The sequence below is a fragment of the Geotrypetes seraphini genome, chromosome 19 (assembly GCF_902459505.1).
Source record: "Geotrypetes seraphini chromosome 19, aGeoSer1.1, whole genome shotgun sequence".
Taxonomy (NCBI): Eukaryota; Metazoa; Chordata; class Amphibia; order Gymnophiona; family Dermophiidae; genus Geotrypetes; species Geotrypetes seraphini.
The window spans coordinates 11,469,146-11,495,750 of NC_047102.1; the positions used below are offsets into that span (position 1 = coordinate 11,469,146).

The 26,605-nt window shown below is 44.1% G+C and overlaps 1 protein-coding gene across 2 annotated transcripts; it reads left to right on the top strand.

The window, feature by feature from the left end:
- On the top strand, nucleotides 1-25,377 carry LOC117352247 (astacin-like metalloendopeptidase). 2 transcript variants are annotated; one of them, XM_033928581.1, is made up of 14 exons: nucleotides 1-221; nucleotides 1,778-1,910; nucleotides 2,499-2,649; nucleotides 3,323-3,344; nucleotides 4,707-4,787; nucleotides 5,869-6,009; nucleotides 7,146-7,269; nucleotides 8,033-8,211; nucleotides 13,571-13,655; nucleotides 14,943-15,070; nucleotides 17,451-17,584; nucleotides 20,373-20,598; nucleotides 22,405-22,523; nucleotides 24,711-25,377. In XM_033928581.1, exons 3-14 carry the CDS (start codon nucleotides 2,581-2,583, stop codon nucleotides 24,927-24,929), a joined length of 1,527 nt encoding a protein of 508 aa, XP_033784472.1. In that variant the 5' UTR covers nucleotides 1-221; nucleotides 1,778-1,910; nucleotides 2,499-2,580; the 3' UTR covers nucleotides 24,930-25,377. The 2 variants fall into 2 exon arrangements, with proteins under 2 accessions (XP_033784472.1, XP_033784473.1); XM_033928582.1 differs by lacking the exons at nucleotides 1-221; nucleotides 1,778-1,910; nucleotides 2,499-2,649; nucleotides 3,323-3,344 and adding an exon at nucleotides 3,355-3,419.
- Nucleotides 25,378-26,605: the final 1,228 nt, after the last annotated feature.

The window sequence follows — 26,605 nt, forward strand, 5'->3', positions numbered from 1 at the left end:
CAGGTGACGCCCCTGAAGAGGCAAATCAACTTGTGGCTCATTGTCCTCAGGATAGATGCAAAGTGACCTAAAATCAAGTATTGGCGCCTTCTGTTTGTGTGGCTGTCGGGACTTGGATTGTTGCTACTCTGAAGGGAGGGAGGAGAGAAGGGATAAGAGAGAAAGCTGGAAGAAAGGAAGCCAGAGACAACATAGAAAGAAGAGAAGAATGAGGCAAACAGGTAAGGAAAAGAGTTCAAAAAAAACGGAGAGAGAAACAAAGAAAGAGAAAAGGAGAGGAGAGTAGAAAGAATGAGAAGTGGGGGAAGGGAGAGAGCAAGGGGAGGAAAAAAGAAAAAAGTTTCAAGTTTCAAGTTTATTCAAGTATTTGATTAAACGCTTATCCTATGGTAAAAGCGTTATACAATCAAAATATTTTTTTAGGATTACAAAAGGACAAACAACTTAACTAATTGACAAACGTGGCTATTTTAGCCTTAGAGATACAAAGGTATGGAGGGGAGAACTACAATATTTTAGAAGAAAGGGTACATAAAAGGGAAACACAATAGGGAGGGATAAGATTAAGAATTGCTGGACATGAATCGAATAGTCAGTTAAAGGCGTCTTTAAAAAGAAAACAGAAATAGAAATAGAAAATAAAAAATAAGAGAAGGGATTTTGCTCACAACTTTTTCATAGTATCTCTAGGCAAGATACATTCAGGTACGGTAGGTATTTTTCTTGTTCCCGAGAGGGCCTAGTTTGTACCTGAATTAGAGAATGACGTGGGGACAAATTTGTCCCCATCCCCGCAAGAACTCAATTTTCCCGTCCCGTCCCCACGAGTTTTGTCGCTGTTCCTGCCCCTGCCACATTCCTGTACGCTCTACTTTAACCACATAAGCCTCAAACATTTATGATTTTAAAGTGTTTGAGGCTTGTGCAGATGAGGACGGAGCTTAGGCATTGGTGGAATGAGGCATTATGACATCACAATCTGAACTCTAGAATGTTGCTACTTAGGATTTTAAAGCGTTTGAGGCTTGTGCAGACGAGGACGGAGCTTAGGCATTGGTGGAATGAGGCATTATGACATCACAATCTGAGCTCTAGAATGTTGCTACTTATGATTTTAAAGGGTTTGAGGCTTGTGCAGACGAGGACGGAGCTTAGGCATTGGTGGACTGAGGCATTATGACATCACAATCTGAGCTCTAGAATGGTGCTACTTATGATTTTAAAGTGTTTGAGGCTTGTGCAGGAGAGGACGGAGCATAGGCGTTGGTGGAATGAGGCATTATGACATCACAATCTGAGCTCTAGAATGTTGCTACTTATGACTTTAAAGGGTTTGAGGCTTGTGCAGATGAGGACGGAGCTTAGGCATTGGTGGAATGAGGCATTATGACATCACAATCTGAGCTCTAGAATGTTGTTACTTATGATTTTAAAGGGTTTGAGGCTTGTGCAGACGAGGACGGAGCTTAGGCATTGGTGGACTGAGGCATTATGACATCACAATCTGAGCTCTAGAATGGTGCTACTTATGATTTTAAAGTGTTTGAGGCTTGTGCAGGAGAGGACGGAGCATAGGCGTTGGTGGAATGAGGCATTATGTATGAAGTAAGTTTTTTAAAAAAAGAAAACCGAGTGGAAGAGGGAGAGAGGACCAGGTATGGAGCCAGAGAGGACAGCATGTCCAGTGAGCAATCTGGGGGAAATGTTGGGAAGAAGAGCGAGAGGGAACCAGAAATCAAACTACAGTCAACTCTATCATCATATTCCACAATTCCAGGGGCTTGACTTTATCAACTGGAGACTGTAGGATTCCTGTACTGCTGGGCCAAGAAAGACAGAGCAACAAACCGGATGAAACAGAAAGTAACAGCAAAGCATGGAGAACATTCCCAGGAGCTGAGCAAAAACCGGTGAGTAGCAACAGTGAAAGTGGCGCAGCTACTGCTTCTTGGGTGAGGTTGCTGTTGGGGAAAAAAATTGATTCCTTGAGGAGAGCACTGCGAATAGGGTTACCAGATTTGACATTTGTAACATCTGGATCTCCCTTAGGCCCGTGCCCGTCCCTGCCCCGTTATGCCACAGTCCTGCCCCTAATTCCAGCCTAACCCCGCTCCCTCTGCTTGCTCTGGTTGGGCAGGAGGGCATCAGCACATGCGTGGATGCCCTCTTGCCCGACACAATTTCGGGGGAAGCCTTTTCAAAAGCCGGACAAAGTGTCGGGTTTTGAAAAGCCGTCCGGACACATCCTCGAAGGACGACATGTCTGACGTCTGGTAACCCTGACCGTGAACAATATTTCATAATGATAGGAGCCACTTATGATACCAGTAGTTTTGGTTTTTTTCTGTAGAACTGGTAAATAGGTCAGAAGCGAAAGGGAACTTTGACGGTGCACTTCAGCAATTTTGTAATATCGATGAGATGTGCAGTACAAAGTGCCAGGTGGCCTTTTAATAAGGCAGGGCACTCATAACACACTAACCATGAGCTGTTTTCAGTCCCAGGGTCGCTGTTTCCCATGAAAGTGTGCGCTGGTTTCACTAGCTTGTGTGAGATTCCACGTGCTACACACCTAGAGGGATGGCACTAGTGTCGGAAATTGTCATCCTTGTGGCTCTGCTTCATGTTGCCCTGGGCTTTCCTAACCTGGTGAGTCATGGAGATATGAGGGCACACTATAGGGCGAATTCACCCCATAGCTAGATGCCAAATGATCACATGCTAAGCCCGAATTCTAGAATGGCGATTCCACACATGATTGGCATTCTAGAATGCTTAGCACATGTTGGCATTTATGTGCCAAAATTTAGGTGTGACCATTTGCTAGGATTACCAGATTTTAACAAATGGAAAAGCCGGACCCATGGCACCGCCCCATTCCGTCGGTCTTCTCTAATCAAGGCATCCACCATGGCAGTGTGCTCTTGTGTGCTCCGACGGTCGTAGAGTTCCTATGAGCGTCGGTGCAGTGCAGAGCATTCAGCACGCCAGCCGGCGCTAAAAACCTTTTGCGCAGTTTTGTTAAAAAGGGGGGGGGGAATTAGTGAGGTGTTTTAGAAACGGGCTCATTTCCACTCTCATAAGACAGTTGCCCGACTTTTCAATGAGGAGTTACTCACTACAAGTGATTTGGGTTTTGTTTTAAAATAGAGTGAAAATCGTGACGTTGGCGTTTAGATGAGTTAAATTCTTTCTTACTGGAGCATATAGTCATGAGAGATGCTTTTTGTCATCCCCATCTCAACCCGGGGTTGTGAAATAAAAATGTCGTTTAGGCAGTGACCTTGTCCAAAAATGTTACTGATTGTTCTTTATTTTGCAGATGAGGAGAGCGGAAGAAGGAAGTGAGTGAGATTTATTTTATACCCATCCTGTTGGTTATTAAGAATTATATTAAGATCTGGAAGTCCTGAGCTCAGGTAAAGAAACAGGAGAGGAAGGATCAGTTCTGAAAGCTGAAGCCAGAGAGCTCTTGGGATATAGGGTCATATCTTACTCTGCTATTTCACTTGCTTTGGGGGGGGGAGAGCAGTGGCAAAGCGAGGGTAGGGGGTGCTCAGGGCAGAGATGCACCTCTGTGCTCCCCCCCTCTGCGCTCATACCCTCTCCCCCGCTACCAAAACTGGGATCCCTTGACATCCCCGCTCCCCTGCCTTCCGATAACCCCTTCCCCCAAAAAAAATCCTGGTGGACTAGTGGGCTGGGGGAGGTTCGGATAAGACCTTCCCCAGCTCAATAACCCTCCAACCTGACGTTCCCCCCCCCCCGTACCTCTCATCAAAAATCTGGCAGGAGGGATGCCCACTCCCTCCTGCCTTGAAGGGCCGCCTCTTCAAAATGGTGACCCTTCCCCCTCCTAGTGCATCCTGGATGCACTGGAAGAGGCCTATATCGCCACTGGGGGAAAGAGTAAGACTGGTAGTGTATCTTCTGCCGGTTTCTTAGTTCTAGTTCTGGATCTGGCCCTCACTCCGTGTAACTCTGATCCAGTCACTTTAACTCCTAATCCCAGAAGCCCCAGCTTTCTAAGTGATATTGAAGAACTCACTTTATCTCCTCAGACCCTCAGCGTATTCAGGCAGAAGTGGTTGATGATCATTTCACTGGTTCTTTGCCACCACCGTTACTAGTTCACCATCTTTGGATGCCAGCCTGTACACATATTTTCCTTCCTCCTTTGCAAACTTTATTGCAAGATAAAAAAATGTTGCTGTGCATCCCAGAACTGGCTGCATATATAGATAGTAGAGAATGACTCAGGACAAATTTTTTGCCCTCCCCACGGGAACTCATTTTCCCATCCCATCCCATCTTTTCCTGTCCCTGCCCCATTCCTGCAAGCTCCGTCCTCATCTGCACAAACCTCGAACCCTTTAGAATCCTAAGTGGCAACATTCTAGAGCTCAGATTGTGATGTCATAATGCCTCATTCCACCAATGCCTAAGCTCCGTCCTCATCCGCACAAGCCTCAAACACTTTAAAATCATAGATGTTCGAGGCTTATGCGGTTAAGGTAGAGTTTACAGGAATGGAGCAAGAGCAGCGACATAACTTGCAGGGACAGGATGGGAAATTGAGTTCCTACAGGAATGAGGAAAAACTTGTCCCCGTGTCATTCTCTAATAGATAGCAGGATTTGCTGCTGTTCGGAGGGAGAGGGGCACTTACTGATAAGGTATGACTCCATGCTACTGTCTTTTTGCAGGGCGCTGGATTTATTTGCCGTTTTATTCTCAGGCTGAAGACGAGAAGATGATTTTCAATAAAATTTTAAGGCTTAATCGAGGTAACTCTGGGGCATGGGAATTGTTTCCGTCTCGAATGTGAAGGCCTGTCTGTCTGCCTCTTCCTTTTGCTCTCTTCCGGGGTGTCTTGATTCCTGCCAAATTGTGCCAATGAAGAGAGGATCCGCTAGGTGCGTCAATCTAGGCGACTAAATTTGAGCATCTTTTATAGAATCTTCCAGTGGGTGATTAGTGCATGCCCTGTCAGGTTTCGTTAGTGGTCCCCCCAATATTAGGTGGTAGGGGTTAAGTGAGAGGCGCCCTGACAAACGCCAGGTCCCAGGTTCAGTTCCCTCACAGATGACTCACCAGGAAGTAGAATCAAAGAGGCACAGCCAGAGGTGATTGCATAAAGAATATATTATAGAAATAGTCTTACAGAAAAGCAATATTCTGAAGCATTACAATAATTAAGCATTACAATTAAGCAGAGAGCAAAGCAGTTTCCCTGCCTTACATAGTTCAGAGACAAAGAGACAGAGAGTCTGAAGTTGTAGGGAGAGCCAGAGAGAGAGAGAGCACCCTCTTAATCAGACATTAACACCTTTTAGCTAGTCATGATTCAATCAGGGCTACTTAAAAACAGTTTCCCTGCCCTCAGGGTCTATCTGCATTCCCATGCCAGAGTCAGATTGATATAATTTCCCATAGGCCTTTGCTGACATAAGTAATGCCAACTAAAAATGCTGAATGGTAAGCGATAGCTAGGCTGACAGCCCCCATCGACACTTTCACAGTTCGCTTGGGCTCACTTACTTCCTACTACATAGAAAGTGCTAAGTTCTTCTGCGCCAGTTCCAAGCACAGAGCCACGTGGTATCCACAGATTGAATGTGTCACCTGTAACGTCAAACGAAATGTGACTAACATTATATGAGAGGGGGATTAAGAGGTGGTCTAAGTTGGTCTACTCTCGAAGCAGCGTGTTTATATGACACACTCTCTCACAACTATTTGGGTACGCTGATTCTATAGTTGTTTATATATCAGCATTTATGCAATGGCTGCCCACAAAATGCGCCGGGCAATTTGTACCGAATGTGAGCAGATATTACCCTCCTGTTCTCACTTGCTTCTCTCCAGGTTCTCCGCAGAAGTTGTCAGAGGGGGACATTGCCCTGAGGTCCGTTCGCAGTGCCTGGAACTGTCCAGCAAGCAATTGCTTCTGGCCCAAATCCAGTGACGGAACCATCCCTGTGCCATACACCTTCTCTTTGGTTTATTGTAAGTCTCCTTTCCAGAGAATGACACAGGGACAAATTTGTCCCCGTCCCTGCTGGAAGCTCAATTTCCCTGTACCATCCCCGCGAGTTTTCTCACTGTCCCTGTCCCTGCCCCATTCCTGTAAGCTCAGCCTTAACCGCACAAGCCTCAAACACTTATGATTTTAAAGGGTTTGAGGCTTGTGCAGATGAGGACGGAGCTTAGGCATTGGTGGGATGAGGCATTATGACATCACAATCTGAGCTCTAGAATGTTGCTAGTTAAGATTATAAAGCGTTTGAGGCTTGTGCAGATGAGGACGGAGCTTAGGCATTGGTGGAATGAGGCATTATGACATCACAATCTGAGCTCTAGAATGTTGCTAGTTATGATTTTACTGCTTGAGGCTTGTGCAGATGAGGACGGAGCTTAGGCATTGGTGGAATGAGGCATTATGACATCACAATCTGAGCTCTAGAATGTTGCTACTTAAGATTATAAAGCGTTTGAGGCTTGTGCAGATGAGGATGGAGCTTAGGCATTGGTGGATTGAGGCATTATGACATCACAATCTGAACTCTAGAATGTTGCTACTTATATGTATAACAATTTTTATTGAAAGAATCAAATAATCAGTACAATAGGATAATACAAAAATACATTCAATACAATAAGAATCACAATAATAGTTCATACAAATTTAAATCATTCTTTCAAATTTAATTTCCATATGAATTAATTCAATCTTATCTACACACATCCCCCCCTTAATTCCGTCCCCTACCCACTATCTTCCCCTAAATGAAATCCCTCACCCTGGATGAAAGTTGACAAAAATAAAGAATTAAAATAAAAAAAACTGGAATGTAATTAGTAAACCTAATTTTCATAATAAATCATTGATAACCATACTTCATATGATTTTAAAATGTTTGAGGCTTGTGCAGAGGAGGACGGAGCTTGCGGGAACGGAGCGGGGACAAGAAAAGAACTTGCGGGGACGGGGAAAATGAGTTCCCGCGGGGATGGGGGAAATATTTGTCCCCCGTGTCGTTCTCAGGTCTCCCATCCGTCCCTGCAGACCACAGACCTCTGGGCCCCATGTTTGCTGCTGAAAGCTCTGGCGGCCAAGTGAACAGTATCCCTTTCTTCCGCAGCTGAGGACCATAGAGCAACGATTACCTTGGCTATGCAAGAGTTCACCACCATGACCTGCATTCGCTTCATTCCCCGCAAGGCAGAGAGTAATTACGTGCAGTTTACCTCCAGCCCCAGGTCTGGGTAAGTTTGCAAACTGATAACTACAAAACTGGAAACATTTCTCCTTCTATTAAAAAAAAGGGAGAGGTACATGGGGGAAGGAATGGGGTATGGGTGTGCAGGTCAAAATTTTTGGTTTCTTTAGTTTCCATACTACGTATAGGATTTTTCATTTTGTTTGGGTTTTTTAGGGGGGGTTTTTTGTTATTGTTGTTCCGAAGGTAATTGTTACAGTAGTATTACAGCAGTACTCCCCCCCCCCCTCTTTTACGCATGCGTAGCGTGGGTTTTGGCGCTGGCAGTGGCGGTAACTGCTCAGACGCTCCTAGGAATTCTTTGAATGTCGGAGCAGTTACCGCCGCTGTCGGTGGTAAAACCCGAATTATACGTTAGTATAACAGGGGGAGTAATATGCAATATTGATAACACGGGGGGGGGGAAAAAAGAAATTTCAGATTATTTCCTGTACATTTGGATTCTAAATGACATGAAAGAGCCGTCTTGTGGAGTTCCTGCAGCATGCAACGTGGGGAGGGGGAGGGGAGCCCCCATCCCCCTTGACACGGTCTGCTCGGATAATACCGAAGTGGCTTTGATTTAACAGAGGAGTAGGTGCTGGGTTTGGAAACGACAGATGTGCCCGTGCAGAATGCATGATCAAGCAATTGCCCCCGGCTCGCACTCCGTGATCTTAGTGCATCCTTCCTCTGCCTCCTCCGTGTCTTTCTTCTAGTCCAGGGATGCCTCTCGGTGCTCCAGTCTGACATCCAGTGTCGTCATACAGATGCTGGTCGTACATCGGGATGGTTGGCGGGGGCCAGGCCCTGAACTTGGAACAGGAAGGCTGCTTGGAGAGAGGGATCATTGAGCATGAGTTGTCCCATGCCTTGGGCTTCATCCACGAAAACAACCGGAGTGACCGGGACGCTTACGTTCAAATCCAGTGGCAATACGTTTCCGAAGGTGCGTAACGGTCAGAGCGTGTGTCGTTCAGTTTGCGTGCTGCGTTGCACCTTGGGAGTTAGGTATGGTCGACCTCTGAGCTGGGACCACCAGGGCAGTCCTTGGCTCATTCGTCCAACGCAAAGGCGGTGTGCATTGCTCTAGTCAGTAAAGAGTGAGAAGCTAACCTGGTGATCAAACCCAGCTAAAACACGCAACGCTCTGGTGAGCCTTTGAAATGTCTCTTCTGGCTCATCTGACTCGTTTATATATATATATATATATTTTTTTTTTTTAATATTCTTTATTTATTTTTAAAACTTCAATTGCACACAAAAGATGATGTATTCACATAAATTAATATCAATACAGCACAATATACTTAATAGAATAAAGACAAGACTTATTTTCTCCCTCCCACTTTCCAATTTACAAACACCTCATAAAAGTACTTGTAATCAACCCTTCTATATTTCTTAACAAATGGTAAAACATATCTCCCTCCCCGGATGTGCATGTTTCCCTCAGTTTATACAAATAAATCAATCTTTACAATATTTAGTTAATGGTTCCCAAACTTCCATAAATTTTTTTTATAAAAACCCTTCTGAATGGCCATAAACGTTTCCATTTTAAAGATACAACACAGGGATTCCCACCAGAATGAAAAATTTAATCTATCCCAATTTTTCCAATTCTTTAAAATAAGCTGCATGGCGACTCCCGTCATTATAAACAAAAGTTTGTTATTTATATATTTATTACAGTTGATATGATTATGATTGTTGAGAGCTTCTATACCGCTACAAATGACTGGGGAGTCAATTCAGAGCAGTCTACATGAGCCTCTCCAAAGGTGCTACAATACATGAGCTTCAGTAAAGGTGTTATGATGCATTAGCTTTTGTAGAGATGTTACCATAAGGAGTTGTGAGGTGTTACAATGCGTGGGCTCTATACTGAAATACACGGAGCTCTGTGGTGGTGTTACAGAGTTATTAATACCGGCATGGTTATGCCATAATCCATCATCCCACTTATTAGGACCAGTCCCTACCCAATTCCCCCTCCAACCCTCTCCATACCCTTAATACACTCTAATGTGCTTCTAACTACCCAACAAAGTCTAAAATGCTTCTAATTTACCCAACACTTATCACCTTAAGATCTCGACAACTCTTTGGTAATTCTTATTACCCAACACTTATCACCTTAAGATCTCGACAACTCTTTGGTAATTCTTATTACCCAACACTTATCACCTTAAGATCTCGACAACTCTTTGGTAATTCTTATTACCCAACATTTATCACCTTAAGATCTCGACAACTCTTTGGTAATTCTTATTACCCAACATTTATCACCTTAAGATCTCGACAACTCTTTGGTAATTCTTATTACTCAACATTTATCACCTTAAGATCTCGACTTCTCTTTGGTAATTCTTATTACCCAACATTTATCACCTTAAGATCTCGACAACTCTTTGGTAATTCTTATTACTCAACACTTATCACCTTAAGATCTCGACCTCTCTTTGGTAATTCTTATTACCCAACATTTATGTAATGTAATTTGTAATGTAATTTATTTCTTATATACCGCTACATCCGTTAGGTTCTAAGCGGTTTACAGAAAATATACATTAAGATTAGAAATAAGAAAGGTACTTGAAAAATTCCCTTACTGTCCCGAAGGCTCACAATCTAACTAAAGTACCTGGAGGGTAATAGAGAAGTGAAAAGTAGAGTTAGAGGAAAAATAAAATAACAAGACAGCATTGATCTAAATACTTGGAAGGTAGAAGAGAGGAGAGAAAGGAATAGAAGCAGAATGGGTTAGCGTCAGTGATGAAGTGGAGCAAGTAAGTTTAGGAGGAGCGATTGACGTTTCCAGAAAGGGCTTCTTCAGGGAAGAGACTTGGCCGACAGTCCCAGGATGCCTATGTCTCCTCCCCTGCGATGTTCTCCCATCCATGCATTCCCTCCCAGACACACTGCCCGTGCCCCATCCGCTCCAAGGAGGCTGCCCCAGATGAGGCCCACGGTGAATGCAGGATTCTCTCCTCTGCGGGAAAGCCGCCCGGAGCCGACAGTCGATCTTCTTAGCGGATTGCAGGGTGGGAAGAGTTCACACTCTTGGTAGGATCGGGTCTGTGTGCTCTCTTATTACCCAACATTTATCACCTTAAGATCTCGACCTCTCTTTGGTAATTCTTATTACCCAACATTTATCACCTTAAGATCTCGACAACTCTTTGGTAATTCTTATTACTCAACATTTATCACCTTAAGATCTCGACTTCTCTTTGGTAATTCTTATTACCCAACATTTATCACCTTAAGATCTCGACAACTCTTTGGTAATTCTTATTACTCAACATTTATCACCTTAAGATCTCGACTTCTCTTTGGTAATTCTTATTACCCAACATTTATCACCTTAAGATCTCGACAACTCTTTGGTAATTCTTATTACTCAACACTTATCACCTTAAGATCTCGACCTCTCTTTGGTAATTCTTATTACCCAACATTTATGTAATGTAATTTGTAATGTAATTTATTTCTTATATACCGCTACATCCGTTAGGTTCTAAGCGGTTTACAGAAAATATACATTAAGATTAGAAATAAGAAAGGTACTTGAAAAATTCACTTACTGTCCCGAAGGCTCACAATCTAACTAAAGTACCTGGAGGGTAATAGAGAAGTGAAAAGTAGAGTTAGAGGAAAAATAAAATAACAAGACAGCATTGATCTAAATACTTGGAAGGTAGAAGAGAGGAGAGAAAGGAATAGAAGCAGAATGGGTTAGCGTCAGTGATGAAGTGGAGCAAGTAAGTTTAGGAGGAGCGATTGACGTTTCCAGAAAGGGCTTCTTCAGGGAAGAGACTTGGCAGACAGTCCCAGGATGCCTATGTCTCCTCCCCTGCGATGTTCTCCCATCCATGCATTCCCTCCCAGACACACTGCCCGTGCCCCATCCGCTCCAAGGAGGCTGCCCCAGATGAGGCCCACGGTGAATGCAGGATTCTCTCCTCTGCGGGAAAGCCGCCCGGAGCCGACAGTCGATCTTCTTAGCGGATTGCAGGGTGGGAAGAGTTCACACTCTTGGTAGGATCGGGTCTGTGTGCTCTCTTATTACCCAACATTTATCACCTTAAGATCTCGACCTCTCTTTGGTAATTCTTATTACCCAACATTTATCACCTTAAGATCTCGACAACTCTTTGGTAATTCTTATTACTCAACATTTATCACCTTAAGATCTCGACTTCTCTTTGGTAATTCTTATTACCCAACATTTATCACCTTAAGATCTCGACAACTCTTTGGTAATTCTTATTACTCAACATTTATCACCTTAAGATCTCGACTTCTCTTTGGTAATTCTTATTACCCAACATTTATCACCTTAAGATCTCGACTTCTCTTTGGTAATTCTTATTACCCAACATTTATCACCTTAAGATCTCGACTTCTCTTTGGTAATTCTTATTACCCAACATTTATCACCTTAAGATCTTGACAACTCTTTGGTACTTCTTAAGTAAATATTATGACATCGCTTATGCTATTCCCACAAACTTTTAATGTAATTTTTGATAATTTTGATATAATCCGCCTTGAACCGCAAGGCATTGGCGGAATAGAAATCACTAATGTAATGCATTATGCACATGTTTATACCAAATCAGTTGTCCTATGTATGTACACATGTAATACTAGGTTTCCTATTGCAGCTAAATACACTATACACTTTTTTGTACAAACCTCTTAAAGAGGTTGGCCACTTCAACTAAATATAATCTATTTACACCATCCCTGAAAGTTCTAGTTTCCTCTCTGTCAACTTCATAATTTCAGTTGAAGTAGTTTGAGGAAAGGATAGTCTTTATCCCTTTCTTGATATACTGTATTTACTTAATAAATGTCAAAGCAGCTAAAAATTCAAAAATAGCAACAGCAAAATTAACCATACCATAAACCTTCCCTCCCTCCCATCCCCTTGTGCATTAGCTCTCCATCCCTCCCATCCATCCTTCGGTGCAACAGCTAATCATCCCTCCCATCCCTTGATGCAGCAGCTTTCCAACCCCCTGTGCAGCAGCCTTCCATCCCTCCTTTCCCCCTGTGTAGCACTTCCCGATCGACACCCTCTTCCCCCCAACTTTCAGGCTGCGCGGTGAACAGGCTTCTTGTGGCCTGCCACCAGGGCTTTCCTCTGCTGCATCATCAGTGATGCCATAAGTGACACAACAGAGGGAAGGCCCCAGCGGAATAGCCCAGGAGCAGCCTATTCACCGCCTGCCTGCCCGCCAACCTCTGCCACTGCTTCTGCTGCTTTAGGAGACCCAGATATATCAGAAGACTCAGGACTCACTAAATCGGCGAGTCTTGATTCAAATTGGTGAATCTGGCACCATCCCCTACCCATGCCCAATTCTGGGCTTCAACATTACTATGTGCTTTTAGCCGCCAGGGACCTAGGCGCTGGTCCCGGAGGCCACGTAGCAATTCCTTTTGGGTTTTTTTTGTAATTCCTTTTTAATTAGTTTTAAATTATGTGGCTAATTACTGTGTCATTTAGCACCAATTAATTAAGTTAGGCGGTGATAGAACGCCTAATGCAGGCTAACTTTCGGCAGCCCGACAAGAATCCAAGCCTCAGCATATAGTCCTCGACTGAGACTGCCCCAACTTTGTTAGCTGGGCTGAGAACCTTTCAGCGGCCCCCATATATATTATATTTTTTTCCTGCACTTTTGTTTGTTATACTGTGATTGTATGGAAATGACTTTGGTTCACATTTTGAAACTATTTTAATTTATAACATTTTAATGAAGAAATCAGTAAATATAGAATAATATAATTATTTTGAAATTATTTTAAAAAAATAGTCAACTAATGGCCTTGTTGTGGCAGGAGCCTGAGATGCCAGGGATCCCCGTTTGGTATTTTTTTTTTTTTTCCTTTTTTTTCAACAAGAGCAGCTTGTAATTAATCCACCAACTCTCTCTCAACTTTCTTAAAAGTTTGGTCCCCTGTTATAGACTTTTGTTTGTCTTAACTGTATTGAGTGTCAGGAGTACCGTACCTTTACGCCCTTTTGTTCAACCTATACGATATTATCTTTCTGAAGCCTTTATAGCTTCTCTCATTATACATCACTGTGTATGGACTTCTTCTTGTTTTGACCTTTTACACCTGCTAGTCTTGTTCCTAATGATAATGTTGCACTGCAAGTTTATGATTGTAGTTTACGGATTGTACTTTATGTTGCTATAATATTTGCTTTTGTTATTGCTTGGTTATATTATAATGAAAACTTCAAATAAAAAGATTGAACTTAAAAAAAAAAATCTTCCACCTTGTAGGCGACCGGTACAACTTAAAACGACAGACAGACTCTAATAACCTGGGCCTCCTCTATGATTATAACTCGGTCATGCATATGGGCAGGTAAGTAATTGCTCTCCACATGCATCATTTTACGAGCCGTGGGAAACAAATCCCTTACCCCTATATACCTAACAGAGGGCTCTGTTTCTACTAAGCTGCAATATAATGTGGCCTTAGCGCACTTTACTTGGGTCTTTACCATGCACTAAGGCATGTTTACTGTAGGTGAAAAATGGCCCACTGCATGCTTTTCAAACCTTACGTCACCTGCTAGGGTGACCAGGTTACCCATGGCAGAAGCGAATCCTGGTTTTAAAATTGCATCCCAAAGCAGTATTAGGGTTACCATAGGGCTCCAGAAAAAGGAGGGTTTTGCTTCCATTGTGGAGCTAAAGCCCGGAGGTCTCAATAAGAACATAAGAGCATAAGAAATGCCTCTGCTGGGTCAGACCCGAGGTCCATCGTGCCCAGCAGTCCGCTCACGCGGTGGCCCAACAGGTCCAGGACCTGTGCAGTAATCCTCTATCTATACCCCTCTATCCCCTTTTCCAGCAGGAAATTATCCTTTCTTGCACCCCAGTACCGTATTCTGCCCTATTACGTCCTCTGGAAGCGCATTCCAGGTGTCCACCACACGTTGGGTAAAGAAGAACTTCCTAGCATTCGTTTTGAATCTGTCCCCTTTCAACTTTTCCGAATGCCCTCGTGTTCTTTTATTATTTGAAAGTTTGAAGAATCTGCCCCTCTCTACTCTCTCTATGCCCTTCATGATCTTGTAAGCCTCTATCATATCCCCTCTAAGTCTCCTCTTCTCCAGGGAAAAGAGACCCAGCTTCTCCAGTCTCTCAGCATATGACAGGTTTTCCATACCTTTTATCAGATGCGTCGCTCTCCTCTGAACCCTCTCGACTAACGCCATATCCTTCTTAAGGTATGGCGACCAATATTGGACGCAGTACTCCAAATGCAGGGCTCAGTGCTCGGGCCGCTGCTATTTAATATCTTCATAAATTATCTAGATACAGGTCTCAATCCGTCCTCCTTTTTCTGCAGCCCTATGGTAACCCTAAGTATATTAGTTGTACTCCATGATTCTGTCCATTGAAATCAGTGCTGCAGGTCCCATAATGCACCAGGATGAGATTGGCAGAAATCCAGGACTGGCCAAAAAAGTCTCTCTTCTGGAATGGGTGACCTAGTCACCCTATCACCTGCCCCCTCCACCTCCCCCCCCCCCTTGCAAATAGTTCACATGCTTCAGTGTACCTTCTGAATGGCAACGAGTTCCCAGTTGATTCCCCGACTCTCTTCATCAAATACTGAAACCTTATTACTGATTGCTCGCAGGTACTCTTATACTAACACATCGGGCATGGCAACCATTGTACCCGTTCCTGACCCAAACATATCCATCGGACAGAGATATGGCCTCAGTAACCTGGACATAGCCAAAATCAACAAGCTGTATAACTGCAGTAAGTGATCCCGCTTTCCTTGCTAACCTCTTGGTGTTTAGAGCTGCCCTGCAAGCATACGTGCAGACTGGGAGTAGGGCTTGGGATAGGGTTGCCAGATTTTACGTTAGACTCGCCCCCTCCAGGCCCACACAGTTTTACCCATCCCCGCCCTGTTATGTCCCAGCTCCGCCCCCGCTGTCTGTTCGTCGGGCATAAAGGTATCCACTCATGCGCGGATGCAATGCGATGACATCGGTGTCAGGTCAAAAGCCCGCCGGGACAAAGGCGCACGCAGACAATTGAGCGCAGCGCGGAGGCGCGCGCCGTAGAAAATTACAGTTTTTACGGCTCTGACGGGGGGGGTGTGTGTGGGGGGGAACCCCCCCACTTTATTTAATAGAGATCGCGCCGCGTTGTGGGGGCGTTGTGGGGGGTTTGGGGGGTTGTAACCCCCCACATTTTGCTGAAAACTTCACTTTTCCCCTGTTTTTAGAGAAAAAGTTAAGTTTACAGTAAAATGTGGAGGGTTACAACCCCCCAAACCCCCCCCACAATGCCGGCGCCATCTCTATTAAGTAAACTGGGGGGGTTCCCCAACAAAATCCCCCGTCGGAGCCCCTAAAAACTGTAATTTTCTTCGGCGCCCGCCTCCATCTTGCGCTCAGTTGTCGGCGCGCGCCTTTGTCTTTCGCCGAGTTGTCTATGAACCGATGACATCACATGCATGAGCACATGCGTGTGACTTCCCCGCGTTGCATCCGTGTATGCGCGGTTGCCCCCGCCTGACGCGATCTCTTTTCAAAACCCAGACAAAGTGCCGGGTTTTGATAAGCCGTCCGGAGAAATCCGTACGTCTGGTAACCCTAGCTTGGGATCACCATATAGCAACTAGGGTTATCATCTGGCTCCAGAAAAAGGAGGACAGATTGAGATATCTGGGTTTTACTTCCATTGAAAGCAGTGGAAGCAAAAACCCAGATGTCTCAATCTGTCCTCCTTACTGTCAATGGAACTAAAACCCGGATGTCTCAATCCGTCCTCCTTTTTCTGGAGTCATATGGCAACTCTCATGGCAGCTACTGATTCTCGTAAAGGAGCTTCATCAAGCCACCTCCCCACCACCCACAACATGAATGTTCTCTCCTCTGATCTTGTGTGTCCTGTGACCTCCTAAGAAGAAAACAATTTGTTTATCAAACCAAATCCCTAGATTGGCTGCATACGTGTCTGGGAAATACCTACAGACATGGCAGCTCTGTTGAAATATAAGGGCCATTCAATAATTTATCTACCTGAGTATGACCGTAGCAAGTGTGTTGAAAGAAGTCCGTGCATGTTATGATATGCTTCAAGGTTACTCATGCACAGTTTCAGATGAGTGTAAGTCTAGCATTCCAAGCGACAGGATGTCAGGAGAGTCCTCGTGCGAATCAAGTAAGACATTGCTAGATTTGGAGAACCATTCAGTGATAAAAGATTTCACAAAGGAAGGGAAAAAGCCAAAGGAGATCCATGAACGCATGAGTGCAGTTTATGGTGAGTCTGCCCCATCATCCTACAAAGTAAAATTTTGGAGCAAGCAGTTTAAGTGGGGTAGAGAGTCCATTGAAGATGACCCTCACACTGGACAGCCTTTTATGATTGGTATTAGTGCTGAATATTGAGTGATATTCTCAATGTGCAAATGTGTTTATGTATTATCACACTTATTGTACATATAAAAATGAATAAAGATTTTTAAAAAAAAACAACATCTGAGAATGTGGGTTTCAGCAGCTCCCTGGGATTATTTCCTGTTCCGAGTTTTGAAGAAATCTCTCTGTGGACAGCAGTTTTCAAGTGATGAAGACATCGAGGAAATTGTGACGTCCTGGCTTGAAGGTCAAACAGAAGTATTCTTTGCAAATGCATTAAAGTCATTGCAGGAAAAGTGGATGACGTGTGTGGAGCTATACTGCAAAATGAAACAAAACTTTTTTGAAAACTCTTGTCTTTCCTACTGAGGTAGATAAATTATTGAACGCCCCTCGTAGCTTGTGTACGAGTTTTCATGAACTTCGTGTTCTTATAAACATTTGTGGATATTTCCCCTTTGGCTCTTCCGTGTTTTGTATTTCATTTTTTTTTCCTGCCACAAAATTGTCATTTCAGCACGACTCAGAGTTTTATCCACGTTTCCTGCACTTGTTCCTATCTGTTATTGCTTGAGGAAGAGCTGTCTATGAAATAAATTGAAACCATAAACCATCCATCAAAGAGAATTCCAAGTTGCACGAAGCCTGAATTCAGGTTTTCAAACTCATTTTCAAAGACTTTTCCCTTTCTGCTAGTCCCCTCTTGTAAAACTTATTTAAGTCCCTAGGGCCCTCCGGCTTTATTTAACACCTTGTTCTTCCAGATCTCTGCCGGACGTTGCTCAGTGAACCTACTGGAAAGTTTTCCTTCAGCCTTTCCCCGACACTCTGGACTGGAGGCAGTTGTCTTTGGCTGATGCGAATTCCGTCGGAGCAGGGCAGCTCTAAACAGACACAGGTTAGCCCAAATTTTCCAAAAGCAAGAGATTGTTAATCCGGAACAAGAGTACAGTAGAGCCTTGGTTTGCGAGCATAATTCGTTCCGGAAGCATGCATGCAATCCAAAGCACTTGTACAGTACTCCCCCCCAATATTTGCGGGGGTTCCATTCCAGGAACCCCCGCAAATGTTGAAAAACCATGAATATGGTTTTAAGCGGGGGAAACAGGAGAGGGCAGCTGGAGCGCCGGCGAGTGAAGGAAATCATGACTTGTATTCGATAACTCTATATTGTAACCACTTCGCTGATTGTCCAGCACATCTTGTTGTAAACCACCTCGAACTATCATGGCTTTGGCGGTATAGATCCTGGATGAGGAGAATCTACGGGATCCCCGACAACATGGATTTACTAAGGGGACTTTAGCAAAGCATTCGATAGCGTACCACACCGCAGGTTGCTGAGCAAGATGAGTTCTATAGGATTAGGTGACACATTGACGAAATGGGTTGGGAGCTGGCTTGGAGGTAGGCTCCAAAGGGTGGTGGTGAACGGCACCCCCTCCGAAATGACGGAGGTGATTAGTGGAGTACCACAGGGCTCAGTCTTGGGCCCAATCCTATTCAACATCTTTATAAGAGACTTGGCAGAAGGGCTTCGAGGTAAAATAACATTATTCGCCGATGACGCCAAACTGAGTAATGTAGTGGGCAAATGCACAACAGACGAAGATTCAATGCCCGACAACATGATGCACGACCTACTCCTACTGAAGCGATGGTCTAGGACATGGCAACTCAACTTCAATGCCAAAAAATGCAAAGTTATGCACCTGGGCAGCCAAAATCCATGCAAGTCTTATACCCTTAATGTAATGTAATGTAATGTAATTTATTTCTTATATACCGCTACATCCGTTAGGTTCTAAGTGGTTTACAGAAAATATACATTAAGATTAGAAATAAGAAAGGTACTTGAAAAATTCCCTTACTGTCCCGAAGGCTCACAATCTAACTAAAGTACCTGGAGGGTAATAGAGAAGTGAAAAGTAGAGTTAGAGGAAAAATAAAAATAAAATAAACATTTTAACAAGACAGCATTGATCTAAATACTTTGGAAGGTAGAAGAGAGGAGAGAAAGGAATAGAAGCAGAAGGGGGAGCCGTTAATGGCGAGATCCTAGCAAAAATGGTAGCAGAACGAGACTTGGGGGTAATCGTCAGTGAGGACATGAAGTCTGCCAATCAAGTGGAGCAGGCTTCGTCCAAGGCAAGACAAATCATGGGCTGCATACGAAGGGGTTTCGTCAGTCGTAAGGCGGAAGTCATTATGCCATTGTATAGATCCATGGTGAGGCCCCACCTGGAATACTGTGTGCAATTCTGGAGGCCGCATTATCGCAAGGATGTGCTGAGACTGGAGTCGGTGCAAAGAATGGCCACCCGGATGGTCTCGGGACTCAAGGATCTTCCATACGAAAAACGGCTTGACAAATTGCAGCTATACTCGCTCGAGGAGCGCAGAGAGAGGGGAGACATGATCGAGACGTTCAAGTATCTTACGGGCCGCATCGAGGCGGAGGAAGATATCTTCTTTTTCAAGGGTCCCACGACAACAAGAGGGCATCCGTCGAAAATCAGGGGCGGGAAACTACGAGGTGACACCAGGAAATTCTTTTTCACTGAAAGAGTGGTTGATCGCTGGAATAGTCTTCCACTACAGGTGATTGAGGCCAGCAGCGTGCCTGATTTTAAGGCCAAATGGGATCGGCACATGGGATCTATTCACAGGGCAAAGGTAGGGGAGGGACATTAGGGTGGGCAGACTGGATGGGCTGTGGGCCCTTATCTGCCGTCTATTTCTATGTTTCTATGTTTCTATATAAGAATAACATTATTATTATTATTATTAATAAAGCATTCTGAGCTCCCTTGGGAGAACGATATAGAAAACTGAATGAATGAATAAGAGGCTCTGGGAGAGTGTGACGCACTCATCTCCTGAAGTTGTGGGTTCAAACCCACACTGCTCCTTGTGACCCAGGGCAAGTCACTTAATCTCCCCATCGCCCCAGGTACATTAGATAGAGTGTGAGCCCACTGGGACAGATAGGGTAAGATGCTTGAGTACCTGAATAAATTCATGTAAACTGTTCTGGTATAGAAAATTGAATAAATAAAATAACAAATCAAGCTGTACCACAAGTAACATTTATTAGACTATGCGTTAGAATGCTATTCACTGGGACGCCTTGTGCATTGAGCCTCAGGTAGCCAAAAACAAACTTGACTTCCCTTCTCTCTTGTCCTAAAAGGCAACAGCAGGAAAGAAGCAGCTGAGTAGATTAAGGTTTTAAAAATTGTTTCTAGTACAGCAGCCATGTTTAAAATTAGGAATTCTTGAGGGGGGGGGGGAAGAAGTCAGAGAAGAAAATTTTACCTACATTGACTGGTCCTCCCTCCACTTTCTCTCCTCTTCTACGTCGATCCCTGAAATTCCCCATCTGTTAAAATCCCAAAAGAATAAATAAAGTATTCCATAAACTAAGCAAGGAAATCATGGAAATAATGGAAAACTACAATATTTACATGCTTTAACATGCAAAAGAATTTGCATTTCTGAAAATATACCGCATAAATGCCAGATAATTCCAGAAATGTTGCCACAGAATTTGCTGTCTCATGCCATCGAATCTACCCCTGTGCTTCCACAGGAAACCGAGGGGGGGGGGGGGTGAATGGCTGTGTATGTATTACAAATGAGTTCTTCGCAGGCTGATGTTTGGATTCAATTGTGTTCCTTCTCAGGTTCTCCTGAAGTTTAATCGGTTTTATATCCAGTCCTCCCCAGGCTGCTCCTCCAACTACATCACGGTTTATGATGGAGACAGTAGGACGTCGCCTTTATTACTGGACAGGGCTTGTGCAATGAGACAGGCCTTGGCGATGGTAGCATCCAGCAACCACATGCTTTTGGAGTTTTTCAGTGACGGCATGAACGCATCAAGCAACTTCAGCGCCTCCTACAGCTCAGGTATTGGCCTTTTTCCTTGTGAACCTATTAGAAACATTTGCACGGAGAGCTCTATTAATGATGCTGGATTTAATATGAGTATTGCTTATATATTAACAAATTATACGAGGACGCACAACATATAATATGTTCATATAATGATTCAAAATGTTGTGTGATCGTGTCACCGAGGTACCCCCCTCTTCCAAACCCAGCATGCACCCAAAAAGAGGGAGAAAAAGCCTCAGACTGATGTAGCAGTATAAAACCAAAAGGTACCGATCAAAACTGTTTTTGATACTTTCACTGGCAAAAAAAACTCCCTCACAGAACAGCTCAGGTTTCGAAAAGGGCAAAGTCACCCGGAGGCACGTTCAAGGACTTAGCTGACAAAAGACGACTTGAGCTCCAACGTTGTCACGGCTTCTCCAATCTTTCCCAGAACAGCTCAGGTTTCGAAAAGGGCAAAGTCACCCGGAGGCACGTTCAAGGGCTTAGCTGACAAAAGACGACTTGAGCTCCAACGTTGTCACGGCTTCTCCAATCTTTCCCAGAACAGCTCAGGTTTCGAAAAGGGCAAAGTCACCTGGAGGCACGTTCAAGGACTTAGCTGACAAAAGACGACTTGAGCTCCAACGCTGTCACGTCTTCTCCAATCTTCCCAACAAGCGACCTTCTATCACCAATGTTTGGCTCATCAGGGGAACAAACAATACAGCCTTGAAAAGTGCACACACGCTGAGACCAGCCCCCAAGGTCGCTTGTTGGGAAGATTAGAGAAGCCGTGACAGCGTTGGAGCTCAAGTCGTCTTTTGTCAGCTAAGTCCTTGAACGTGCCTCCGGGTGACTTTGCCCTTTTCGAAACCTGAGCTGTTCTGGGAAAGATTGGAGAAGCCGTGACAACGTTGGAGCTCAAGTCGTCTTTTGTCAGCTAAGTCCTTGAACGTGCCTCCGGGTGACTTTGCCCTTTTCGAAACCTGAGCTGTTCTGTGAGGGAGTTTTTTTGCCAGTGAAAGTATCAAAAGCAGTTTTGATCGGTACCTTTTGGTTTTATACTGCTACATCAGTCCCTCTTTTTGGGTGCATGCTGGGTTTGAAGAGTGGGGTACCTCGGTGCCACAATCACACAACATCTTGAATTATTATTGGTTATATATGCAATGTAGAGAGTTGCGCGGGGACAAAATATCAAACCCATCCCCACTAGAAATCGAATCCGACCCCAGAAATAATCTCTTTCATCCTTGCCTGTCCCCATAAACTTCAGAAGTAGTTATTTCATTTACCATTTCCCCCCCCCCCTTTTTTTTTCTTTTATTACAAACCTGTAGCCCGGTTTTTAGCACCAGCCGCAGCAGTAACAGCTACGATGCTTGGATGAAAGCTCCCCTGAATTAAGACTGAGGCACGGGAGTAATGGAACCGTCGTATTAAGGGGAACTTCCTTGAAACAGCTTCAACAAAACATAGTCCTACGTCGGAATATGATTCCCCCCTAGCCGCGTTGATGTTAAGATGAGTGCAATTTAAAATTAAAAAAAGAAAGAAAATACTGCTAGAAACGAGAAGACCGATGACGATTTGGGCGCAAGTAGGTTGCGTGTGAAAGTAATAGACACAGAGCAGCACCGCCGAGGTCTGCAAGTGACTTATGCAAGGTGTTGTGATAGTAAGAGCAGATTACTGATATAATCCTTAAGAAAATTGCATGAGAAATACAGTGCCTGGAACATTCGTGTCTATAAATACCCAGCCCACTGCAGCTCCTTGTCTCTGGGCATCAGTCTTATCATGTCCCATAACCTTTAACATCTTTGCTCTCTCCAGTGAACTGTGGTGGCACATTTACCAGTACTAAGGGAGTTGTGACCTCACCAAACTTCCCTTCCGAGTATCCACCTTCTCTTGACTGCACCTGGACCATCATAGCACCCCTTGGATATAAGGTGAGACGGGATTAAATTTGGGACCCTGCACTGTCTAGGAGATGATTAAACTATGAGCGCAAGAAACCGGTGAATTCTGATCCCAGCGATTCAAGCTGTAACCAGTCAAAGTCTATCTAAACTCACCGTTCAATCAGAGGGAGGGAAAGGAGAAAGCTATCTCTTGCACGAGAAGAGAAGCAAATTAGTGAGTCTAGAGTTGATCAATTAGACCGCTCCTTTACAAAGCCGTACTAGCATTTTCAGCTCCGTTCATGGCGGCAAGAACTCCGACCCTCATAGGAATTCTATGAGTGTCGGAGTTCTTACCGCCGTGGCCGGCTCTAAAAACGCTTGCGTGGCTTTGTAAAGGAAGGGGTTCCTATAAGTGAGTTTTATTGCAAATGGCGGCTTGAATCCATTGCAACAGTCTATGCTGAGTGGCGGATGCACTAGCCCAGTGATTCCCAACCCTGTCCTGGAGGAACACCAGGCCAATCGGATTTTCAGGCTAGCCCTAATGAATATGCATGAGAGAGATTTGCATATGATGGAAGTGATAGGCATGCAAATTTGCTTCATGCATATTCATTAGGGCTAGCCTGAAAACCCGATTGGCCTGGTGTTCCTCCAGGACAGGGTTGGGAACCACTGCACTAGCCCATGCTCTGCAAAAAGGTTTGTGGCACTGCAACCTAACATTTTTGGCTCTGGAACTTGTATTTCAGGCTCTGGCATTGTAAAGCTCTTTGTAACCCTGTTTAAGGAAAGTTGCAAGACAATTATGAGTTATTGTTACTTATTAACCTAAGTTGTTTGTTTGTTTTTTTTTTCAACCACTGAGAAATGTAGCGTTGGAAAACAGTTTTATATCTGTAGGTAAACCTGTAATAAGTGTGGGGGATCAGATCTCTTTCCTTATTCCTATGGCTTAATTCCATTGAGGGTGAGAAATCAGGAAACAGAGAACATGACCACGGAATAAAGACCGGTCTGTCAATCCACTCCAATTGTCCAGTCTTCTACTATCTCTTCCTCCTCCTTAGAGACCCTCTGTGTTTGTCCCATGCTTTCTCACATTCAAATACACTTCCTGTCACCACCACCTCTGCCCTCTTTCACCTTCACCCTATGACCCTTTGCTCCAGAGCCTTCTTTCCATTGAAAGAGACCTGCCTTCTGAATATATACTTTGTAGGTATTCACATATCTCTGTCATATCTCTTCATCCCACCTTCCTTCCACAGTATACATATTTTGATTTTTGAAGCTGTCCCTATATGCTTTATGACAAAGACCATTGACCATTGCATTAGCCAACTCTGTTGGCTTTATATCCTTTCAAAGGTGTGATCTCCAGAATGAGTTCTCAGCAGAGAGAAAAGATCACTTTCTTTTTATTTCTGGCCATATCTCTCCCTATGGAGTCATCAGGGCTGAACCTAAGATTGAGTGGTCCTACAAAGATTCTTTTTGCATAGCCCCACATCCAAACCGTTCCTGTTTTCATTTGATTGGCGAGTTTTATTCATTCCTGTAGACCAGGGGTGTCAAACTCTGGCCCGTGGACCAAATTCGGCCTGCGGTGTAATAAAATTTGGCCCGCCAGACAATTACAAATTTGCACCGTAAGTTGGCCCGCCGGCAGACTTTTTTTTTTTACCCAGTCGAGTACAAGCGCCACATCAGCTGCAGGGTCACGCAGGATGCGTCGCGTCACGCTTTGCTCCGACGAGACATCCTTCACTGCGGGTGCTGGGGTAGCGACTGTGCTCCTGCTGCGGTCGGCACGACTACAGCTTCCTACTCCTTCCGATTCATTTGCTCCCCTTTATTTATAAGGGTTAGTGGTATTATAATGGAGTGTATTTAATTGTTCTTTATTTGTTCTTCGTACATTGTAATGCCTTTGGTTTGTGTTATCATTTGATAAAAAAATAAATTATTATTTAAAAAACAAACAAACCAAGAAAGAAAGAGTTGCATGTACTCCCAACATTGACTGAAATCTTTCCCATTTTATTAAAGTGTGCATTTAGCTTGTGCTAAATCGGTGAGCTTACCTTAATAAAAGGACCCCTAAGCATCTTATTTTAAAAAAATGGTCCCGCGACTTAGCCTATGTTTTAGATTTTGGCCCCTTATTTGATTGAGTTTGACACCCCTGCTGTAGACCAATCAATGTGCCTTTTTGTCATATCCCCACAGATATACCTGAAAATGAATGCCTTTGAGCTGGAAGACAGCGCTTATTGTACTTATGACTACTTGACTATCTCGGATTCAGACGGCTTTCTGGGCAAGTACTGTGGCTATTATGGGATGCTCCCTATGCTCTTCTCCGGCAGCTCACTGGTTCTCGCTTTTCACAGTGACGAATTCATGGAATTCCAAGGGTTCAACGCGACGTATTTCTTCCAAAATTAAAATTCAGGGACTGGCGCTCTTTTGCTCTCTCTGAATCCATTTCAGGGTCAAGACCCTCCCATGTATCTTCATGGAACTTATGCTAAAATGGAAATGACTAGTGTGGATATGTTCTTTGGGTGAGTCCTGTTACCCTACTTGCTGAAGGTTTAATTTTACTACAAAACGCAATATTCACCAGCAACAAATGGAAAACGAGAAAATATATATAATGGGGTATCTTCCATCTTGAGTAAAACGGTGTGGTAGCCTTGCTAGACCACTTTTAAAGGTAATATATACAGTAGAAAGAAAACAAAATGGCTACCTTTGAAAGCTAATCAAAAAATACATCATGGGGAAAGTCTCTATATATGGAGCTAAAATTCAGCGCTGAATGGTATTCTGTAACTGGCATTCAGGAATGGGTGCTAGGAATTGTTTATAAACGGATGGTTAACAAGACTAAGCATGTCATAACGCCTCTGTATCGCGCCATGGTGAGACCTCGCCTTGAGTATTGCGTTCAGTTCTGTTCACCTTATCTCAAAAAAAAAGATATAGCGAAACTAGAAAAGGTTTAACGAAGGGCGACCAAGATGACAAAGGGAATGGAGCTTCCTCTCGTATGAGGAAAAACTAAAGAGGTTAGGGCTCTTCAGCGGGCCGGGACGTGATGTCAGAAGGGAGCTGAGGCCGGTGCAATCAGCAGATGGAAGTTGCTGCTCGCGCCGGTGAACATTTCAAGAGGTATGCGGGGGGCAGGGGGAGGTGCACGGTACGGCGGGGAAGAGCAGGGGGAGGGGGGGCATGGCGCAGCCATGCTGAGCACCAACTTCCCCAGCTACGCCACTGCTTCGCCACTGCTTCTGTGCTGAACGGGGCCTCCGTTTCGCCGTTCAGCGAGGCTTCTTCAGGAGCTAACTGGAATGCTTGGCTTTCAGTCAGTATTCATAAAATGGCGCCATTGAGCACAGAAATCTGGTGGCTGTCGATTTAGTGTCGTCCGACGTTCCACTCAAGATAAGTGCTTTTGAATTTAAGTTTGTTCACAAGGCACCATTTAAATTTGAGTTTAATTCACAAACAACAAGGAGGTTTTTGGACCAGTGATCGAGACATGGTCGACCACTTGTCTCTCCATTAATTGGTGCAGTAGTTTTTAAAAAAAGGTCTCTGAGGTCCTTTTCTCCTATTACAATTGTGCTATAGAAGAGGTACAACTATATATAAACAAACTGATTGCAGCTAGTTTTTATAGCTAGACCTCAAACACTACTTAATTACACACTACTTAAGACACTACTTAAGACACTACTTAATTACACTACTTAAGACACTACTTAATTGATTTTGTGTCCTTACTGGGGTAACAAGTTCATCATTGGTCTGGTTGCATTTTTTAATGCAGGCTACACCCTAATGCAGGGGTAGGCAATTCCGGTCCTCAAGAGCCGGAGCCAGGTCAGGTTTTCAGGATATCCACAATAAATAGGCATGAGATAGATTTCCATCTCAAGGAGGCAGTGCATGCAAATCCATCTCGTACATATTCGTGGTGGCGATCCTGAAAACCTGGCCTGGCTCCGGCTCTCGAGGACCGGAATTGCCCACCCCTGCACTAGGCCAAGAATTCTGCGACAGGGACCGACATGTAGACATCAGCAAAGAGAGATCCATATTTTAGTCCACACCTT

What these genes read in the sequence shown, in the direction of transcription:
- LOC117352247 (XM_033928581.1), top strand. Translation starts at nt 2,581, where the DNA reads ATGGCACTAGTGTCGGAAATTGTCATCCTTGTGGCTCTGCTTCATGTT. An exon ending in ACCTCCAGCCCCAGGTCTGG is followed by an intron (nt 7,270 to 8,032) that starts GTAAGTTTGCAA and finishes GTCGTCATACAG; the next exon opens with ATGCTGGTCGTACATCGGGA. An exon ending in CAACAAGCTGTATAACTGCA is followed by an intron (nt 15,071 to 17,450) that starts GTAAGTGATCCC and finishes TTGTTCTTCCAG; the next exon opens with ATCTCTGCCGGACGTTGCTC.